This window comes from Prionailurus viverrinus, chromosome A1 (assembly GCF_022837055.1).
Source record: "Prionailurus viverrinus isolate Anna chromosome A1, UM_Priviv_1.0, whole genome shotgun sequence".
Taxonomy (NCBI): domain Eukaryota; kingdom Metazoa; phylum Chordata; class Mammalia; order Carnivora; family Felidae; genus Prionailurus; species Prionailurus viverrinus.
The window spans coordinates 102,256,239-102,277,512 of NC_062561.1; the positions used below are offsets into that span (position 1 = coordinate 102,256,239).

At 42.4% G+C, this 21,274-nt stretch overlaps 1 protein-coding gene across 11 annotated transcripts in view; it reads left to right on the plus strand.

Moving 5' to 3' along the window:
- The window catches only part of CSNK1G3 (casein kinase 1 gamma 3), a 105,464-nt gene extending 85,676 nt beyond the window's left edge, over positions 1-19,788 (plus strand). For 9 of the 11 annotated variants that reach the window (XM_047859109.1, XM_047859099.1, XM_047859150.1 and 6 more), the window contains 3 exons: positions 6,547-6,653; positions 7,307-7,330; positions 17,299-19,788. In XM_047859109.1, the coding sequence (XP_047715065.1) occupies positions 6,547-6,653; positions 7,307-7,330; positions 17,299-17,353 (186 nt within the window). In that variant the 3' untranslated portion in view covers positions 17,354-19,788. The remainder of the gene's footprint in view (positions 1-6,546; positions 6,654-7,306; positions 7,331-17,298) is intronic. The other 2 variants (XM_047859159.1, XM_047859189.1) reach the window with 1 other exon arrangement.
- Positions 19,789-21,274: the final 1,486 nt, after the last annotated feature.

Genomic DNA, 21,274 nt, shown 5'->3' on the forward strand with positions numbered 1-21,274 from the left:
TGAAGTCTAGTGGTACAGCCCAAAGAACGCATTGTCAAAGTGGGATTTATCTAATTTTGTTCAATATCTTTAGTGTAATCATATTAATTCGCTGACCAGAAGGCTCCAGCTATACATTGGATAAACTTTTCCCACTTGAGAGATTAAAAATAACATTTAAGTATCTGAGGACTTTATTTTGCATCTGTTCTTGGCTTATATGTGTTTTGGGAAAGTTCCCGGGGCAGTCAGCTTGTGCCCCTTTCCGCTTCCTTTAGAATCCTTGGTAATAAATATGGCTGAGAAACTTAGACCCATTACTTCCAGTTTCTTGGCCATTACATTATTCTGCAAATTTATGTAAATGTCTACTAGGAGGTGCTAGGCACCCTGCTGGAGTCTTTGAATAAAAAGGAGGAGTAACAGATACAAGGTGCCTGTTCCCATGGACCTTTCAGTCGATGGGGAGGGTTAATTAAACAGGCGGTGTGATAAGTGGAGAAAGTACAGGGTGCTCTAAGAATGTATAGGGAAGGACCTAACTTGGATTTTGTAGGTTTAGATTTCCTGGAAAAAGCAATCTCTTTTTTACCTGAATCTGTGTTTTCACCTGTTTTTAACGTGCAGAATCAGTAGGGGTTACCGGTTGAAGAAGGGAGAAGGGTCAAGGGAAGACGGTCCCAGGCAAGAAAACAACACATGTAAGGTTGTGCAGGAGAGAGAGGCTTTACACTAAGCGAATGACTACCGTCCATTCAAGCTGGTGTGTGTGTTGAGAAATGAGACTGAGAGGTCAGCAGGAGAAAAATCATGAAGGACCTAACAGGTCCTGTTATTAAATTTGTACTTTATTTGAGAATGTTGGGTGGCCGTGAAGAGATATAAGCAGGATAACCCGATTAGTGTTTTTTCTAAAGGAGACTTTTGCTGGAGACTAAACTGGAGGGAGGAGAAGTCTAAGGCAGGTCTGGCCGAGGGAAGTGATGGGCAGCGGAGATGAAAAGACGGGAGAGGTCTGGAGAGATACTTAGCAGGTAGAATCTAGTTTGGTGTTGGGGGCTGAGGGAGGAGGTAATGTCATTTAGCCCTTTTCGATCCCTTTCTGCCTGGCGAACCAGGGTCTCCAAAATGAGCTTTTATTTATTTTTTATTTATTTTTAAAAATTTTATTTATAGAGAGAATGCGCAAGCAGGGGAGGGGCAGAGAGAGAGAGAGAGAGAGAGAGAGAGAGAGAGAGAGAAATCCTAATCTTCACTGTCAACACAGACCCCGATGCAGAACTCGATCTCACCAACCGTGAGATCATGACCTGAGCAGAAATCAAGAGTCGATGCCTACCCCACTGAGCCACCCAGGCACCTCCAAAATGAGGTTTTAAAATGTACCACTGGCAGCAGGCAGTGCTCATATCACATCCCCTGGGAGCCATGCCAGTGGCTGTAGCATGACCCCCTGGACACCAGGCCACCTGAGAGCCTGGTCTGGAGAGTAGACAGGTGGTTTCTGCCAGAGGGAGGAAGACAAACGGTAAGGGGGGCTCCTGGCAAAGTACGTGAGATGGCGCAGCTCCTGATGGTTTGGAAATCTCCTCTAGTTGTACAGCCTTGGGTTGCAGTTAAGGAACTCCGTGGCTCCGTCCCCCTCCACCCCCCGACCGGGGGGGGGGGAAGGCCAGAACCGCAAACAGTGCTGCTGTGTTGTGCAGCCAGGTCGCGGGGATGGCCACGAAAGCGTGACAATTGTCGTACAGGGCGCTGTGATGTTGTAGTCAGCGTGACTCGAAAAACACAAATGCAGGTGATGATAGCAGGAAAGAGACAAGCGTCTTTTGACAAGGTAACATGTATGGTTACAAGTCTCAGGAGTCAGTACCACATCGCGGTCAGTCCTCCGTTGTGCCCGTCGTGAATACTGATCTAAAACACTGCAAATAACCAGTGTCAGCTTTCTTCATCAAATCTTTGAAAATACGGAGGTACTGACAAGGGGGAGGAATGAGTGACCGGTACAGTCCTATCTTTCTGTCCTGTTTTCCAGGGCACTGAAATCTGCTAGGGGGAGGTTGTGCAGGGAGAGTCGTGTGCCTTCAGGAGATAAGTCATTTCCAGCTCAGCTCCTTCCGTTTATCTCAGGAGACTCTTTGTCCCGGTGCCACTGGGGTAAATCCGCATTACAGGTTTGCTTTCAGATTCTGCTACCGTAACATTTCCAGTAACAGCTCTAGAGCCTCGAGTACTCAAAGAGTAGAGGGCTCTGCTTAGGACTTGCATCAGCGGAAGTGAGATTGAAATCCGTTTTGGTGCATCTTTGCCGACAGTCCGTGAGGATGTCCCTGTGCCTTCAGGATGTCAGTTGGAAATATCAAGAGCATCAGTTAGAACTGTCGCTCTAGGTGTTGGAATATGTAAGAATGTTGGTTCATGTGGTAGGTGTGAACCCTGACCAGGGTCCAGTGATCTCTTTGGAAATTGTTCTAAACTATGTCTTCATTTCTTAGTGTGCTTTCTTACAGATGACTTTTAGAAAAAGCTTAGGGTGTAAGTGAGATATATAACATTTCAATATTTCTAGTATATTTACCGGCTGGATGGAGATCTGGTTAATGAATACAGAGAGCCTGTACTATGCACCTGGCAGCATGCTTACCATAACTCAGATAGAAATTAGGAAGGTGATAGTATAACTCGTTTGTATGAAGTCGCTGGATTTGGAAAGTAAATTAATTGGCCTTCTAAAGTCATTGATGACAAAGATAGCGTGTGTTGTCTTTGTACTCAAAAGTCTATGAGAAGGACTTCTTTTGGAATCAGGTATAGTGGGCAGCCCTTAAGTGAACCGTCACTTATCTCCCACACTTAGCTGCAGGCTGTTTCCACATTCTCTCCCCTTAAACTCCGCTTCATCTGGTTGCCTTCTTATTTCTTTTATTTTTCCGTAACCTCTTAAAATAAAAATTAGACTGAGTTTCTTATCACCGTGAGACTGTCAGAGAACATTCCTTTAAGAACAGCAAGAACAAAACACCCTGTAAAACACCTGAGTTATTTTTTCAAATGGCAGACTTGAAAGCAGCTGTCATCTTAGATACACTTTTGTTACAAAAAATCAGCCATTGGACGCTAATATTTCGTGGACTTGCAGGTTCTAGTTCAAGTTATGATTCTAGAAATGTCACATAAATGAAATCATTCTTTAGAATTTGGTTGATAAAAATCATTTGTGTATATGTGATCGATTTAGGTCTCCAGGAATATAATGACATAGTATTTATAATACTATGTCTTTGGGGTTTTTTTTGTGGTGTTTTGTTTTTTTGTAAAATCCCCCTTTGCATAAAGACCTTAGTTTTCTTAAGTGAAAGCAATTTTACTGCCCTGACATACTCTTATGTCACCGGTATTAAGTAGGCTGCTTTTATAGGAGAACTCTGTTACCGTGTTGCTTCTCTTCTTAGCCTGGGATGTTAGCCTCTACTTAGAGAGTTAGGGAATCTGGGAAAGCAAAGAAAAATTACATTAAAGAAGGACATAATGGAGGATGTTATTTCCTTCTGGTCTGGTTCTGGTTGACCACGTGGAATGAGATTGGAAACATTTCAGTAGAATAAAGCTTATTAGAGTCAGGTGTGACTTTGTGTGAACTGAAGTAAGTCGGATTGTATAGTCAGCATGCTCTTACAGGTGCTCTTGCTGGAAATTTAGAATACGTGAGGTGTAAATTTTCAATTATGCCACTTACAGTAAGGGAAGACATGTTCGAGGAGCTGCCTATAGGTTGAGACGGGATCCGTCCAAGTGTCTAGGGCTGTGGAACACAGAGAAGGAAGAGAAACCTGTGACTATTACGTGGAGAGAAGAGCAGTGGAAATTGTTCAGTGAACTGTTTATCTTCTGTATGCAAAGCATCCTGAAAATTACAGATAGTGGCGAGTACAAGAGTACAAGATAAGAATCCTGCTCTCCTTTGTAATTCAGTGTAGGAACTCTGACGTTGTAAAAATTTAGAATAAAGAGCTTAATTACGTTTGATAATTAGAGCAAATAGCGACTGTTAACGTGTTTTCAGAAAGAGGGAGAAATAAAGAGAAAAAATTGCCTTGGAACTCAGTAGAATGCCAGGAAGGAGGAAGCTGGTGTCTCAACAGGGGGGCAGACTTAGAAACAAATGGGAGTGTTCCTCTCCTGGGGTTGGTTGTCTCTGAAGATGACCTGGGTGGTTTTTGTGTGTTTTTCAGCCGTGGCCACAAATGTAGTGTTCATTTGTAGGTAGTAGATCCACATAGGATATAGGAACCTCAGCCTCCATGATTCCTGCATTAATCTAGATTTGTAGGTTGACGCATAGTTGCTTTTCCTGGCATGTCGTGACCTCTTATTAAGAACATGTGAACTAGTGAAGTTTCAGTAAAGTGGGGGCTCTGTAAATGGACCCAGTAGCCAGCTGTCAATGTGGTGTCCAGGCCCCATGATACGTTAACATTATTTTTCTTATGACGAGGTCAGGTGGGGGAAGCAGCAGCCTGATTCTTCGCTTTTGAGCCTGGAGTCCAGTCTGGGAAGATGGTAGGGGTTACTGGAAATTGGAACCATAGATACGGGAAGAGAAGCACATTTAAGAGGGGGTGTGAGAGGTTCGATTTTGGAAGTACTGAGTTTGAGGTACCGAACTTGGTCTGAGTGAGTGTGTGGGTCAGTGGTTGGCTCAGCAGGTGCTTTACGTAGGGGTTGTGGCTGAAGCCACGAATGCAGGCAACACTGGCAGAGTAGTGGTGGCCGCCATTCATGGAGCTCGTTTCACATGCCTGTCACTGCGGTTTACATAGCGATTCCGTTTCATCCCCGTATCAGTCTTGTTAAATAGATATTCCTGTTTCCCATTTCATAGTTGAGCACACTGAAGTTCAGCACGATGACATATCTTTCCTGGGTTGCACAGCTGTTAGAGCTAACTTTTGTTTCTAGACTCATCTTACTCTAAAGTACCAACTGGTGCTAAGTGATACAGAAATGTACAGGAAAATGCGGACCGAGCAAAGAGCAACTGAATCTATTTTCTAGGAATCGGTAACCTTTGAAGAGCAATCTTAATAGAAATCTGATGTAGGGACAGAGTACAGATTGTAGGAAGTTAAGGAATGAGCGAATGGCAGATGAAAGTGTTAAGACTGTTGTTTTGAAGAAGTTTAGGGGAAAGCAAGAAATAGGATAGTAAGATGACTTTGTATGACCAAGAGGATTGGGGAGAATGTGGGTGTTTTGCCATGATTTTTATTTTGTTTCAGGATTTCGCTCATCCTTGCATGCATTCATTCATTCATTTATTTCAACAAATATGTATTGACTTCTTGTTCTGTGCCAGGTATAGCGGGTAGATATAGAAGGGAGCAGTACAAAATTCTTGCTGTCATGGAGCAGGAGGAGGTGGGAGTGGGTGTCAGTCCACATAATCAGAGGATCACCTCTGAGTAAATGCTATACAAAGAGTTAGCAGTAGAGTATAACGTGACATAGTGTGTCTGACTGGAAGTCTTAGATTGTGTGACAGAAAAGGCCTGCTTTAGAAATGTTCTCTGAGAATCTGAAAGATAGGAAAATGGCCATTCAGCAGGAAGAGAGTTCAGGCATTGAGATGATACCAAAGCCTTAAGGCAGGAATAAGTTTGACATACTGGATGGAGGCTAGTGAACAAAGGAAAAGGTAATAGGAGGTCAAGGGGTAGGCAGGGTTCAGACGTGGCGCTTTGTAAATTGGGGTAAAGAATATGGATCTTTATTTTAAGTGAAACGGGAGGTTGACCCCTGAAAAGATTCAAGCAGATAATTATACGTGATCTGATTTCCATCTTAAAATGAGCGCTCCGGTTGTCATGTGGCCCGTCTGTTAATGGAAGGTAGGGACAGGTGAAAGCAGGACTAGTTAATAGGTTGTTGCTCTCATATCCACAAGAGATCATTGAGGTGGCCTGAACCACAGCCCTGGTGGTAAGAGAGGTGGCCAGAACTGATTCGTCTGGGGCTATGTTTTGGGGGAGGATTTAACAGGCCTCGCTGATGGATGAAATGTAGGGTTTCAGTCTGAGAGTGGAATCACAGTGACTCCTGGATCAGGGGCCTGACCAGCCAGGTGAAGGAGTCGGCAGGAGGCGAGGGAGACCCAAGCAGGGGGGTGCAGACAGAGAAGCACAAGGTCTGTCGGAGGGAGCTGTATGGATGTTCACAAAGGGACCAGTTAATGCCGTAGCCAGGTGCCTAGGGAGATGGGCACACCTGGGAGAACTGATGGGACTGGAGCACAGGAATTAGCCTTAAAAATAGAGGCAAAGAGACAAGACAGAAATTTCAAGATGAAAAGGGAGTTAGTTGGAAAGCCAATATTGGATAGCCTTGATTTTTCATACAATATTAGACCTGTTACTTTATTCAGTTATGAACAACTCAACTACATACTAATTATTTTGTGTTCTTTGTATTAACTTTCTAATTTGCATACTTTAATCTTAATTTTTATCATTGTATAATCTGTTACTTTGTGTATATGTAATTTTTTTTTTTTTTTCTTTTCGGCAGGTTGTAAGTTCGACAAATGGAGAGTTAAACACAGATGACCCCACCGCAGGACGTTCAAATGCACCCATCACAGCCCCTACGGAAGTAGAAGTGATGGATGAAACCAAGTACGGATTTGTTTTCCTTCTTTGTTCTTAAACTATGCATGTTTGAGAATTATAGTCATTTACAAGTATTCCTGGAGACTTTTTTTAAGGGAATAGGTGCATGCAAAACAAGTGATATTTATAGTTATTTTAACCACTAAGTTGAAACTAGTGCTATTTCAGTAAATAAGTTTTACAATACAAAAATAATTATTTAGGAACTGTGCTCAATTTCTTACTTAGAATTAACAGCCTGTTTTTAGCATTTTATTTTTAGGCGCATTGATGCATGAAAATTATTTCCATAGGATAGATGCTCGTTTTTTTCTGTAAGCATAAGAATATTAATTTTATAGTATGCTGCATGTGTTCATATTAGTTTCACAATAGTTCTTCTATGAATGTAAATGATAAAGCTGCTTGGAAAAAAATTAAGCATGAAAAACAATGTGATGTTTTCAATGTGGGCTACTTCTGATGATCTCTTTCTCTCTCTCTCTCTCTCTCTCTCTCTCTCTCTCTCTCCCTCCCTCCCTCCCCCCCATTCCCTCTCCCTCCCTTTCTCTCTCTTTTTTCCTTGTATTTTTTTTCTTTTTCTCTTTCTTTCTCTTTCTTTCTTTCTTTCTTTCTTTCTTTCTTTTCTTTCTTTCTTTCTTTTTTTTTTTTGTGTATAGCTGCCAGAAAGTGTTGAACATGTGGTGAGTTTGCAAGTGTAGGCAGGCAGAAATAGCTCCCTTGACTGTCATGTCAAAGATTTTTGCTTTTTTAAAAAAACATACCTTTCAACATAGAAATTATAATTGGTAAAAGTTGTTCAAAAACATTTGGTGTCATTTATTTGAGGTCTGAAAAGCAAGAAATAATTGTTTGAGGAGCTCTTTTGCCTGCTGCAACTTTTTTTTTTTTTTTTTTTTGCTTTTTTTGCTTTAAGTGACATAGACTTGGGGGCACTTTTTAATTGAGTAGTTGATAACACCCACTCTGCTTGTGCTTGTGCATTTGTTTTGTAACACAGAGGCTTTATTTGCTGTTTAAACAGAAGGAAGTTTGAGTTTTAAGCTCTCTCTTTTCCTGTTTGTAATTTTTAATTCCTGTAGCAGATCCCCCACCCTCACCCCTGTAGTGTCACTAAAACCATATGTCATTTACTAATTGTGTTGCCATTGAATATACATGGAATACACTGATACATTTCATGATTAACTCTAGAGAGAGAGTGTTAGGGAAGTCCTCGTCTAAATACTTCCTGCTACATGCAGATATTATGAAAAAAAAATTCTGTTAGTTGAATTAATGTTGAATTTAAACTATCGTCTGCTTTTTTCTTTTTTCTAGTCCTAATGCCATGTTTAAAATGTTCCTCTTAGTCAGGGCACCTGTGTGGCTCAGTCCATTAAGCATCCGACTCTTGGTTTTGGCTCAGGTCATAGTCTCATGGTTCATGGGTTCGAGCCCCATGTCGGGCTCTGTGCTGACAGCTCAGAGCCTGGAGCCTGCTTTGGATTCTCTGCCTCCCTCCCTCTCTGCCCCTCCCCTGCTTGTACTCACTCTCTCTCCCTCTCTCCCTCTCTCAAAAATAAATAAGCATTAAAAAAAATTTTTTTAAAGTAAATAGAATGCTCCTCTTAGGGCACCTGGGTGGCTTATTCGGTTAACTCTTTGACTCTTGGTTTCTGCCCAGGTCAAGATATCACGGCTTTATGGGTTCAAGCCCCATGTCAGACTCTGCGCTGGCAGCGGGGAGACTGCTTGGGATTCTCTCTCTCCCCCCCTCTCTCTGTCCCTCTCAAAATAGATAAATAAGTTGAAAAATAAAAAAAAAGATCTTGGGGCACCTGAGTGGCTCAGTCGGTTAAGTGTCCGACTTTGGCTCAGATCATGATCTCAAGTTTTGTGAGTTTGAACCTCGCCTTGGGCTCTGTGCTGACAGCTCAGAGCCTGGAGCCTGCTTCAGGTTCTCTGTCTCCCTCTCTTTCTGCCCCTCCGTTGCTTACGTGTGTGCGCGCTGTCTCTTCCTCACGCATAAATATTAAACATTAAAAAGAAATTTTTAAATATGTTCCTCTTAGTTTTCAGGACAAATTTTGAGTCCACCTGGGGGTACATAAAGAAAGTTCCTTAGATTAGTAAATTTTGGAACATTCTTTTCATATCCGAGAGGAACCTTACATAAATTTCAGAACAATGCTTATTTGCTGGCTGCAAGATCAGGAAACTTCTTTTGTGAATATTTCTTTTTCAAGAGCCGTAGTGATCAAGTATCCATTTTTATCACTTGTGACTACGGCCCTTATTGACAGTCTGACTTATTTAAGTGGATTTGAGGGTATAATTAGCTACATACTTGGGCACTTTTACATCAAGAATAAAAACCGCAGTTGATGTTTGTGCAGACGTAAGCTCACTTACAAAAGTAGGGTGGCAGTGTGTCACGGTGGGGAGCACGTGTCCTGTGCAGGCAAGCACAGGCTGTAGAACCCTGCTTATGTCACTTACAGTTACCTTCTTGAAGCGTACTTCTCGTTCTGCAGAACGAGCCTATGAATACCTCCTTCGTAGGCTGTTGAGGAAACGAATGGGGATAAAGCACCGCTTGTTTGTCTGGTGCGTGGAGGGGGCTCCGTAACTATCCCCACCCTATTTATTCCTCCGCTTCCGGCTGCCGGTGACCTTCCCCATCTCTGTGTTCTCAGCTGTGTGCTTCTTCCATCAGTGTCTCATATTTTCACTTCCATACCCACCCTCTTCGCCGAGACTGGCCGTTCTGTGCACACGTCGTGCCAGACACCTGCTTTTAGCCAAATCGGTGACCTTTTCCCAGTTTATTTAATCACCAGTTACACTGCTTGGATTTTAGAATATCTGAAACTGCCCTTGCCCTTAAGTCGATTGCACACCGGCAGGGAGGATTGCAGTGTATCCGCATGCATACGTAATTTGTACATGATAACTACCATGAAAAGGTATAAAAAAACCTGTAAGGGGGGCGCCTGGGTGGCGCAGTCGGTTAAGCGTCCGACTTCAGCCAGGTCACGATCTCGCCGTCCGTGAGTTCGAGCCCCGCGTCAGGCTCTGGGCTGCTGGCTCAGAGCCTGGAGCCTGTTTCCGATTCTGTGTCTCCCTCTCTCTGCCCCTCCCCCGTTCATGCTCAGTCTCTCTCTGTCCCAAAAATAAATAAACGTTGAAAAAAAAAATTAAAAAAAAAAAAAAAACAAAAAACAAAAAAAAACCTGTAAGGGCTTACAAAGAAAAGCCTTACTTACTGCCAGGGTGATCAGAGCACGCTTTCTGGAGGTAGCTTGGAAGAATGGCATGGTGATTTATTTCGCTGGGATGGGTGTGGGTGTATATGTTGTAGGTTTGCGTTTCTATCTGTAGGTGTTAGAAGATGAGAAAAAAAGCAAGTGTGGTGGGAAGGTTCTTCCTGAAGGAAGGGTCCTCCGTTGCCTGGAGATTTGAGTCCAGGTTCCTTGGCACGGTTGGCCCCAGGCCCTTCATCCCCCTCCTAGTCTGGCCTCTGCTTATCCTGGCCAGCCCCATTCTCCATTTTGAACACTGTTCTGTGGGTTCTTTCAGTCTGCTGTCGGTATATTGTTCTCTTGACCTCTCTCCAGCTTCTTGAAACTTCTTGAATTTCTTGAAAGCAAGACCTTTTTCATCTTCAGATCCCCAGTGCCTAAAACAGGATGATGAGTTATTACTAGATAATTGCAATTACATAATGTGGCGTATCCATACAATGGACTGACCATTGTTTGCTGGCCATGTACAACACCGAAATCAGGCACGTGATGCTAAGTGAAAGAAGCCAGGCACAAAAAATACCCCAGGATTCCATTTTTGTGAAATGTCCAGATAGGTCAATCAAGAGAGGAATCTAGTCATTGCCCAGGGCAGGGGAGAGGGGGCGGGAGTGACTGCTGATAGGTGAGGCTATGTGGTTTCTTTTGGGGGCAGTGAAAATGTTTTCAGGTTTGATTGTGGTGACGGACGCAGGGCTCTTTGAATATATTAGAAACCACTGAATTGTACGCTTTAAAAGGGTGAGCTGTATGAGATTTGAGTTGTATCTTAATAAAGCAGTTATTAAAAAAAAAAATGGATAGCAACCCATGATTTCAGTAAAGCCTTCCTGCAGATGGGCTACAGAAATCCTCTGAACTTCCCTGCCTCTTCACTGGCTGAAAACTCTTTCAACACCTCGCATTGGTTTCCTTTTAATCAGGGTGACTGTTACACTCATACCTTCTTAGTCTGTAGTGAAGACACGAGAGTGTGTTTTTTCCTAAATTGCATCACCTGTCAAGAATGCTCTTCCACACTGCGTTTCCAGCTTCCCCTCTTTCTTCTTCTCTGTGACTGACAGAGATCGCCCTCACCCCACCCTATTGATTATAATTTATTTTACATTGGGCATTTTATTTATTTTTGAGTATTTATTTTGAGAGAGAGAGAGAGAACAGGGGAGGGGCAGAGAGAGAGAGAATCTCAAGCGGGCTCTGCACTGTTAGTGTGGAAGCCAACTTGGGGCTCGAACTCACAAAACGGTGAGATCATGACCTGAGCCGAAATCAGGAGTCGGACACTCAACCGACTGAGCCACCCGGTGCCTCTGGACATTTTCGCGCCTCAAGGTTCGATACGTGATTTCCCAATGATGGAAATTACACTGTTGTCCAGCACATTAAATGGCTCCTTCGTTAGTGATGAGATTTCACTTTCTTCACTGTATCAGAGTTTTTTGTTTCTTGTTCAAGTTCGGTGATACAAATGGTAGCACCCTTATCTTTCCCTCCAGGAATTTAGGAACACAAGGCTTCTTCTGGTTTAGTTACTGACTTTTTAAGTATTATGCCATTGTCTTTTTTCATCTCCTTTGCTGTCTTTCCCTTTTGCAACATTTGCCGAACAGTTACTGCATATTTGGTAATGTCACGATGAGGAGGAGAAGTCAAGGCCCTGCTGTTCCCTTAGAAAAGATAGCAAGTACCCAGTAACTGGCAGGTGGTAGTCCTCAGTCCTGGCTTCGAATCACAAGCGTCTGGGGAGTTTGCAGAATAGGCCAGCCCTCAGGCTGCGCTATCAGTTTCCGATTTCATTGGTCTGTGGTGGAGGTCCGGCTGGCAGTACTTTTAAAATGCTTGGAAGCTGATTCTAAGGAGCAACCAGGATTGAGAATCATTGGCCTAATACCAGGTATTCCAGGATTGGCCTCTAGGATATGGTGTTACTGGATTGAAGAGACTGGAGTGTGCGCTTCCAGCTGAGAGATCAGAGACCTCTTCCTAGGTAAGGGCACATGGGTCCCGGTTCTCGAAGATGAGTAGGTTTGGCAAAGGAGTTGGATGCAGGAGACAGGGAGAAGTGGCCGAGCAGCATGGGAGCGAGGAAAGAATGAGGCAGGTGAGAGGAGTAACCCAGGCACGTACAGAGTGTGTGAACGCATCACAGTGGGAAGTCGTCTAAGTGCCTCATCGCAAGGGACTTTTGTAGGCAAGTTAAAAAAAAAAATAGATGTGATTGGTTCTCAAGACAGAAGAGCAAGCTGTGGGTTTTAAGCCAAGAAATGGTACCATCAGATCGAGCCTTGAGGCATTTAGTTGGGCAGCACTTTTGAGGCTTATGTCATTTCCTGGGGCTCATTACATTCTATAAAATCCGTCCGCCCTCTCTCCTTCCCTCCCTTGTGTCATATGGGCTGCCTGGACAGGAAGCTTGATGCAAGATGAGACCAAGAGGGGAGTGGAAATAGATTGGAACCCCATTGTAAGAGCCGTGTGGGCTTAACATCTAGACTGTGGAGAACCATGGGTGAGATATTAAAGGCAAAGGGCAAGGGCATCTCTAGGAGACAAGTTTGGATGATACACTGGGGAGAAGAAGAGACTTAGCCTGGACGTGTGTTAAGAGGCTCTTAGCAGTGTTGGAGGCCACAGGTCCTGGAGTAAGCTGGCACGAGAGGATGGCCCAACTTTGAAAGTCATTTCAGACTTGAGGGACCGATTGCCCGCGGATGGAGAGGAAGAAGTTGAAACTGAGGGTAGATCTGTGGTTCCCAGTTAGCGTGGTTTTGTGGATGGACTTGGGCTTCTGTCTAAACTCTTTTTGCTTAACTGGTCAGTTCGCATGTTTTCCATAAGGGATCCAGATATATGAAAGTACGTTTCATTTATAGATCTGAAGGGAGAAAATCCTTTGTCAAGGAATTAAAGATACGTGTATACTCATCGACCCCGATAAGGAGAGCCTAGGCTCCAGAGTCCTAAGTGGGACGGGTCCAGCAGGTACAACACAGTCTCACAACCGAAGGTGGAGACAGTGAGTTACTGCTGAAGGGACAGGTAGGAACTTCAGATCCAGACAGAGCAACATGGGTCATTTTCTGGGTAGATGTGAGAAGAAAGGATATGATGTGGATCTCGGAAGACAGTCACATCCTAGAGGAAGCAAAGAGGCATTGAATGAAGGGGAATTGGCGGTATAATGTCCCAAGCAATGCCTTGTCCCTTGTGTTTTCCTCATAGTTGAGGACTTTGATCCGTTATGATTTCCTGTTTACTACCTAAACAGCATTTACAGCGACAACCCTCAAGCTCATCGGAAGCAGCATTTACCATTTATTTCCAAAGAATTTAAGAGTAGAGGTGTGGCTTCAACGCTTTTAGGCTAGCTATGGAATCATGTGAGAAGCATGAGCCTGACCTGGGAGAGCATATTAGCTTGCTGGAACCGCATAGGCATAACCAAGAAAGAGCCAAGAAAAAAAGAAGCATTGACAAGAACATGATTTAAATGTCTGGTAAGCTTAATCCATTTCCCCAGGGTTGTCAAGAGTGGAGATCTGAAGAGACTGCAAATGAGGTGTAGACTAGTAACATAAGAAAATAGAGCCCCTGAGCAGCCTGGACAAAAAATGGGCTTAAAAAATGTAAGGGTGTGGCTAATTTTCTAAGGCCAGCTAGTTGAATTTAGTGACCAAAAGAGCTCGCTCCCCGCATCTGTGAGAGCTTGTGTATGTGCACATTCCTGCCGTGTTGGCTGTTGTTTGCAGTTACTGTTAGCAATAACTTTTTTCCTCTTTCAGCTGTACCAAGGGTTAAAATCACATGGCCTCTTTTTACACATTTGCCTGCACTCATATAAATTGATGCCTTGGTGGCCACTCAGTGTCTCCAGCCCTCAGCTCATAGATTCTGGTCCAAGGACTCACTGGAGGTGGAGGAGCTGGAGGGGGGACCTGGCAGGTACCATGTAGACAGAGCGGTGCCACTTGGGATTAGTCTCCTTGAAGAATCCGGTGCAAACCGCTTTTCCCCAGAAAAGCTTCCACAGGCACCAAAGTCTGCATTCAGTGAGATTTCACTAGGGCTTGTGGGCCCCAGGTAAGAACTCTCGCTTTAGAACATGCTTTGGAATTTTGACTCGGTTCTTAGGCTAGGAGTTGCGTCTCTGAGGCAAGTCCTCCACTTTTTATTCTACAAAGATTTTGGTGGGATTTTTGTGCCCATTTGTGGGGCGTAACTGTGAGTAACCCCTTAAGAAGCTTACATTCAATGTAAGATAATAAGAAAATAAATAAGATAAATTCAGATGAGTCCTGAGGGCGGGGGAGGGGGACAACGTAAAATGGTCACGTGACAGAGTGGCCACGTGGGAGCAGCGCTGTTTTAGATTGAAGGGAATTGACACGAGACTCACTTTCTTAATCGCTAAGACTGTAAATCATCCCTTTTGGTAATGAGCTTTAAGAAACCAGCCACAGGTTAAACATCAGTTTTCTTCTCAACTTCTACCACTGTAATTCTACTTCTAGAGCATCTGGTCTATGTGGATGCATTCATAGTGCATGCAGCAATGCTGCCCTCTGGTGGTAGTGAGTTAAATAGCATGCCAGCTTCCCTGGCAAGTCTTGTTTCAACGGTGTACTCTTTACTGGTGGGATTTATTTTTAAAAAATAGATGTCTTTTTAAGATTGCTTTTTAATTTAAAAGGTCTCTACAGTTATGATTCATTTGAAAATTTTATTTAGGCTCAAGTGAATGCTTGGGCTGGTTTTCTGTGTTAAATAATACATAATTGAAGGAAAGATTACCTAAGAAATAGGAAGAACTTAGCTGTCTGGTGAATTAGAAAGAAGATTAAATGTCACTAGGAAAACAAGTCAGACATGGTGAATTGCTAATAACAGAAGTGTGAGAAATATTAAACTTCTTGACCAAAATATGTATTGCTTTAAATTCCCTGCACCAAAAGGCTCGTTTAAAACATTTTTTAAACACTTCTTAGAACACCTTTTCAGAAGAAAACTTTTAAAAGATTGTAGTTTGGCATTTGAAAAGACAAATGACAGTATTTAAGAACAGTGAACATTATCAGAACTTTATACTAAATAAATGTCTGTTGAAATGTGATCATGTTCTTAAATTTAATATTCTAAGTCTTCGGTCATTTCTCACTATCAATTAAAAAACATTTTTTTTACAAGATGAACATTTTGTGACTCTTTTCTGAGTCCTTTATTAAAATATCTTTTTTTTTTTGACTAATGGTTTTCATCTCTAACACTTTGACTTAAATAACTTTTTTTTTCACTTTTTTATTTGAGAAAATGTATATGTATAACACCCATTTGAGAAAGTATTTAGGTAGCTGATAGTTACAAGACATTTTTATAAATCCAGGAAAAATCTATTGTACCTAGAGCCTTCTTTTCTAGAGGTAGCTCTTTTCAAGACCCTTGATGGGGTAATTTATCTCTGGTTTCTCTGGTGGTCACCTCAGAGTAAAATTCATAAAGATTGATAGCTGCACATATTTCTAGTTGGATCTTTACCCACTGATATATACAGTTTTGAATTATTCATGCTCCACGGTCTAATCATTATGTGCGGTTTGAGTGGGGTTAAAAAAACACAATCGTGTAATTTGGTTTTGAATGCCCCATAGTGATTTCATAGTCACGCTGTAAATCACGATAAATGGTCTGAAATTATTTTTGACCAACGATAATGTGGGTGGAGCAATTATGTAATTTAGCCAGACAGTATGGGTTCCTGTTTACATTTCTTTCGCAGAAAGATAGAAAAGATATCCGGGAATTATTTCATCTTCCACCATATTTTGCTGGATAGGACACTTGAAGTTATATGGTCTCCATTATGCTTAGCTTGAAGCCATTCATGGAATATCCTTTTATGCAGGCGGGCTGCTAAGGATTACAGGAACATCTTTATAAGGTCACGTTGTGTTCCGGCTTTGAATTGGCAGTATTGTGTTAATTGAATCACCACGCATATAAATATTTCTTTAATTACAAAATAGGACTGACATATTTGTCTACGCACACACATTGGACTTCAGGGGAAAAGCGGAAGCCTCTATATGCGTTGCCTGTCCCCTTGGTATTCTGATAGGTGGACTTTGTGTTCCGTGTGGCAGAGGAAAACAGCCAGACCTTTATTTGAAGGAATGCCAGGCTTTTCGAGTACACATATGCGTGTATTTTGTTGTTGTTAGTTGCTACTCGGTGTTTCTCGTTTAACTTTGACTTTGTACCACCCTCACCATTGTTCTTCACGTGTTACATGTGCTGTCTTCTCATGACGAGGAGAACTTACTGTGGGAAAAACTAGGCCTGTGAGGGGTCATCTCTAGAGTTGTTTTTTACCTAGGAATAAAAATCAGCATGCTGTTCCCTCATAGTCTACGAAACTGAGTCACCTCAATTGTGCTATTTTAAATGTTCAGCGTAATTTTTACCTTAATTTACTTACGATGAGCTTGACCTTAACCCTTACAGAATTAAAGGAGGCAAGTCTTGACATATTTTATTTTCTCAGTTCCAGTTTGTAAGTGTGGTGGAAAATGTTTGTTGAAGAGTGTATTTGGGATTCCTCTTCTTCCTTTTGGAATCTAAACTAATTCTTGGCTGGAAATAAAATCCTCACTCTTAGGATCATTATTGGTTTTCTTTTTTTTTTTTTTTTTTTTCCTTTTCTGTTTATTTATTCATTATTTATTTATTTATTTATTTATTTATTTATTTAATATAATTTATTGCCAGATTAGCTACAGTGCATACCGTGTGCTCCTGGTTTTGGGGGTAGATTCCTGTGATTCATCGCTCACATATGACCCCCAGTGCTCGTCCCCACAAGTGCCCTCCTCAATGCCTGGCAACCCCTTATTCCTTTTCTAATTCTAACTCTAGTTCTGACTCACCTTATGCATTCCGTCTCTTTCTTCCTGGTCTTAACAATCAGATATAAATATCAGGAAGAAAGGGAGAGAGTGCATAAGGTGAATTTTATAAAAGCACGCCATTGCGAGAGGTTAATGAGTATTCAGAATAGAATGCGGCGGGATCAGTGAGGATTCACAGTCCCGTGGCTTCTCAGGCTTGGTGCAAAGCCTTTTCAATTTAGTGGCTCCTTTTGATGTTGCATAGAACGTCTTGCTATGTTCCTAAAAGGCACGTTGATGACAAACTAGTGATCACTCTGCCGTAGTCTCACTAATCTGTTTGCTTCCTTGGCATGTTCACCGTGTATCTTGCATTAGCGTGTTGCTTTCTATGACCATTGAAATTAATAGGCTAAATTCTGCCTTTCCTTGGCGACCTTTTAGTACTTTCATAATAAAAGAAGTGTTTCCCTCCGCCCACAGGTGCTGCTGTTTTTTCAAACGAAGGAAAAGGAAAACCATACAGCGCCACAAGTGACTCTGGACACAGACAGATCATGGGGAGTTACTTACCTGTTCATCTGCTGTCTTGTGATTAAAAATCATCTCCGTAGTGACCACATACATTTTCGAGGACTCACTCGTAGAAACAAAAATGTCATACATACTTTCATACTTCATTTTGTGGTTGTCTTACATTCATATTTTTTTCTAATTTAACTTTTATGGAAGCTTTAAAGTTTTGTCGAAACACGAGTGCTTTGCCCGTCGATGAACGGAATGGACCAATGAGGTGGTGTCGATGAATACCGTTCTAAGGACATTTTTCAGAAGCTCTCCCCCTGTTGTAGAAAAAGCAGTACAGTATCTTCAGTGTCGGCCAGTTATATACCTGATCTGGTTTTTGATAACTTCTGTAAGAGCATAATCAAACAGGAATGTCCCCCCCCCCTCCCCGCCCGGTGGATAGTGCAACAGAGAAGACACCGTTGCCCCCAAATGTAAAAGAAGTTATTTTACGGGACGTTCCTTTCTTGTGTGGCATCTGCATCGATTTCAGTATTACTGACGGTACGGCTGTGCGTGAGTTGTATTAACATTCTCTCTTTGAAATCATGGTACAGTCACTGCCCAGAGGTACTGAGGAAAAACGCTCTCGGGGTGCGGCCGATGGTAGGTGGTAAAATGGAATCACGAGTCGCGTGGTAAATACGAGCTCTGCTTTTGTTGCACCACTTTGTGAAGTTCAGTGTTGCGGAAGTGGCAAAAGCGCTTTTTTTTAAAAGAAAAAAAAAAAAAGCAAAATATTTGTATAATGTAACCTTATGCTTCCAGATAATAATGTATGTTAGACAGCAAGAAGCGAATACTTTGAGAAATGAAATATGTTGGAGTTTTGTTTTTGTTTTCGTTTTTTTAAATACACTAAGGAGAAGAAATAAATGTGAATCTCATCGCGATGTGTAAGGTTGAAGTCTGAGGAGATCCCACTGAAGCCTCCTGCTGAATGATTACACTCTCCCTTAAGCAGAAAACTTCGATGTGCCATGCAGTGATGTCTGTTTGTTAATTATTTGCTCTTTGATTAAAAAAAAAAAAAAAAAAAAAAAAGGACCCCCAGCAATAAAGACTGGGTCACTCTCTTGCCCTCTGTGCACATTAGCCTCTTGTATTCAACTTTGCCGGTTCTCTGGAATTTTCCTACCTTTTAGTATAATTTTGATGAGTGAGAACTATTTTGGAAAGGATGGGTCAGGTGCTTTGCCTCCACAGTCTGTTGAAGTGCCTGCATATGAACAAAGTTAATCGTTCTGCACAAACAGGAAGCCCAGTCTGCTCTTTTAAGTGTGCTTTGTTTGAAGCCATAAAGATACAGGTGTATTTGGTCACAGTCTGCCAGCCAGAAGTTTCAAGCAGAGTTAAAACAAAACGACTGGCCAGAAAAAGAATCATGTTTTTCAGATCGCACACTCACCTTTCATTTATGAAATTGTTACTTACTCTTCCCACGCAGCCCTTCCTTTGTCTTCGGGCAGCATGCCTTCAGGCGTGCTTATTTATTTTTCTTGTCGCAAGGTAACACTTAAAATGTGTAATGAAAGTAAATAAATTACAGTTTTGACTTCCTTATTGCATTTACAGGGATTTGATTGTATCCGTAATTTATTTTTCTTAGTAGCCACAAGGTCCGTGTATCGTTTTTGCTGAATTAGGTGCCCACACAGATACCGCAAATCGGGACATTGTTTATCATCGTCGCTCTGAATCCTGCGATCGTTTCAAGTTCTTGATTTGAAAGGCCCACGCTCAGCCTAGAAGGCATTTGCTGTATAGTTTGGTCAACAGTTTTCCATTCTGTCTGTCTGTATACTGTCACGATGCCTCAAACGACAGGAGTTCCATACTGAGGTTTTCTTTTCGTTTTGCCTTGAGCAACCTAGATGGATGTTTTGGCCGTTATAATGTGAAACCACTTCTTTCTTTACAGTATTTGACCAAATTTGTGTGTCTATGATATTTGTAAATACATGCGATACCTGTATTTCTTATCATAAGCCTATTTAGTTTTATTCTCAGTAGGGTTTTTGGACTGTACAGTGTTTATATGATCTGAACTCCTTATACATAAGAAGGTGTGTATATTAATCCAATTATGGACTTAAAATATTTTAAAAGTATAAATACCCTTATTTGCTGCAAAGACCAGTGTGCAGACATTTGCTTTCTAGCAATATTTTTAAGTGCTCCATTTTAACGCCAAGGAGAGAGTCTTCTGGTGACACAAACTGGTCGGTAATAGGTGATGCAGGTATGTTCAGGTTAAGCCAACAATGTTTTGCATTTTTATGCTTCTTTTCTGTCAACACTAATGAAGTCAACATTGCCTGAATGTCTGAATAATGAAACACATCCCTGTTTAAAAGTATGTAACTGAAAAAGAAATAAAAAATAAAGGTAGTTTTTTTAAACTTGCTTTTTCCCCCCTTCCTCTAATCGTGGGTATAGTGATGCTCCTCCTACGAATGTAAGGTAGGGATTGAAAATCTCCCGATTTCCACTTAGTTTCGCCTGTGTGAGATGCAGAGCCGAAGGGAGGGACGGGCTCTAGGGGTTTGCGTCTCTGTTAGGATTTTGCCTTGTTGGAGCCCCATCGTAAGAAGTACATACCGGGGAGTATCTGAGCTTTGTTTAATGAGAGTTCAAGAAAAATCCTTCTGCACTTCCCTGAGCCACTTGATAGAGCACTTAATTAAAACTAATGCCGCTAATAAACCAAGGAAAAGACACAGAATCGTTTTATTCCCTTTTAAAAATGAAGTCATACTCGGGTGTTCACAGAAATGAAACATCATCCGTCCAATTTTAAGTGGATGACTTTGTCACTGCAGAGGGAAAGCACAGACCTGTGACAGTGTCTCACAGTTTTGTCTTGTGCCTGGTGCTTTAAGGAGTCTCCCCGAACGGTATTCATGGTGCCGGGCTGACCGAAAGATGCTGCAGGTAAGATAAGGCAGAGCAGCACACACGAAGCACCAGCATTCGGAGGCAGAAGAAGGAGCTGGAGAAGAGAGCCGGTGGTCAGAAGGCGCTATGTAGAAAAACCCGGTTTCAGATGGGGGGTTCAGTCTGAACGATCCCGCGAGCTGAATCTGCCAGCACCTGTGAATTGCCCGTGGCTTACGCAGGGGGGTGGACGTTCTCACACGTAACTGAAAAGACCAGTGCGAGCCCAGGCTTCAGAGGTACTTGATCCCGGCGGAGAGTCAGAAATCGGTCCCTCTCCGGCTCTCTTTGGTTTGCTCTCTGCTCTGCTGTTTTCATCGCCGGGGAGACTCTCCATGAGTGATAGTAAAGCGGCCCCCCAGCAGCTTCGGACTCGCGCTTCCTTGGTAACCTCAGCCAACACAAAGGGCAACTTCTCTGAGCGGTTGCGACAGGATCCTAAGACTGACCTTTGTTGCTTGATTGGTTCGCAGGCCCACCCCTGAGCCAAGTCCTATGGCCAAGGGAATGCTGTTTTCCCACCGTCAGAGGACACTTTGGACTGAGAAGTGAGGTCCAAGGAGGTGTTACCCGAAGGGAATTGAGAGCATTGTCGCCAGAAGTTTAGGGTGATCGGAAGCCGCGCAGGCGAAACCCACAGATCGTCACCGTTTTGGTGAGAAAAAGGAAACTGCAGCCGGAAGGCACCCCTCGTGATTTTAAGTTAGAAAAACATTTTTATTACTCTGAATGTGTTCCTAGAAATTACACGTAGTGAGTGAGTGCATTTGAAAAACGTTCTAGACTCAGGTAAAAACGGAGGTCATAAGTACTTTAAATGGGGTGTTTCTGTTCTTGCCTCGTGTTTGAGGGTTTGTGCTAGAGCTGGATTCATAGAGTAAAAAGCTGATTTTTCTACGAAGAGTACAAATAAGGGGAATTATAAAGTTCTGCGGACATTCAGGAGAACTAGTTT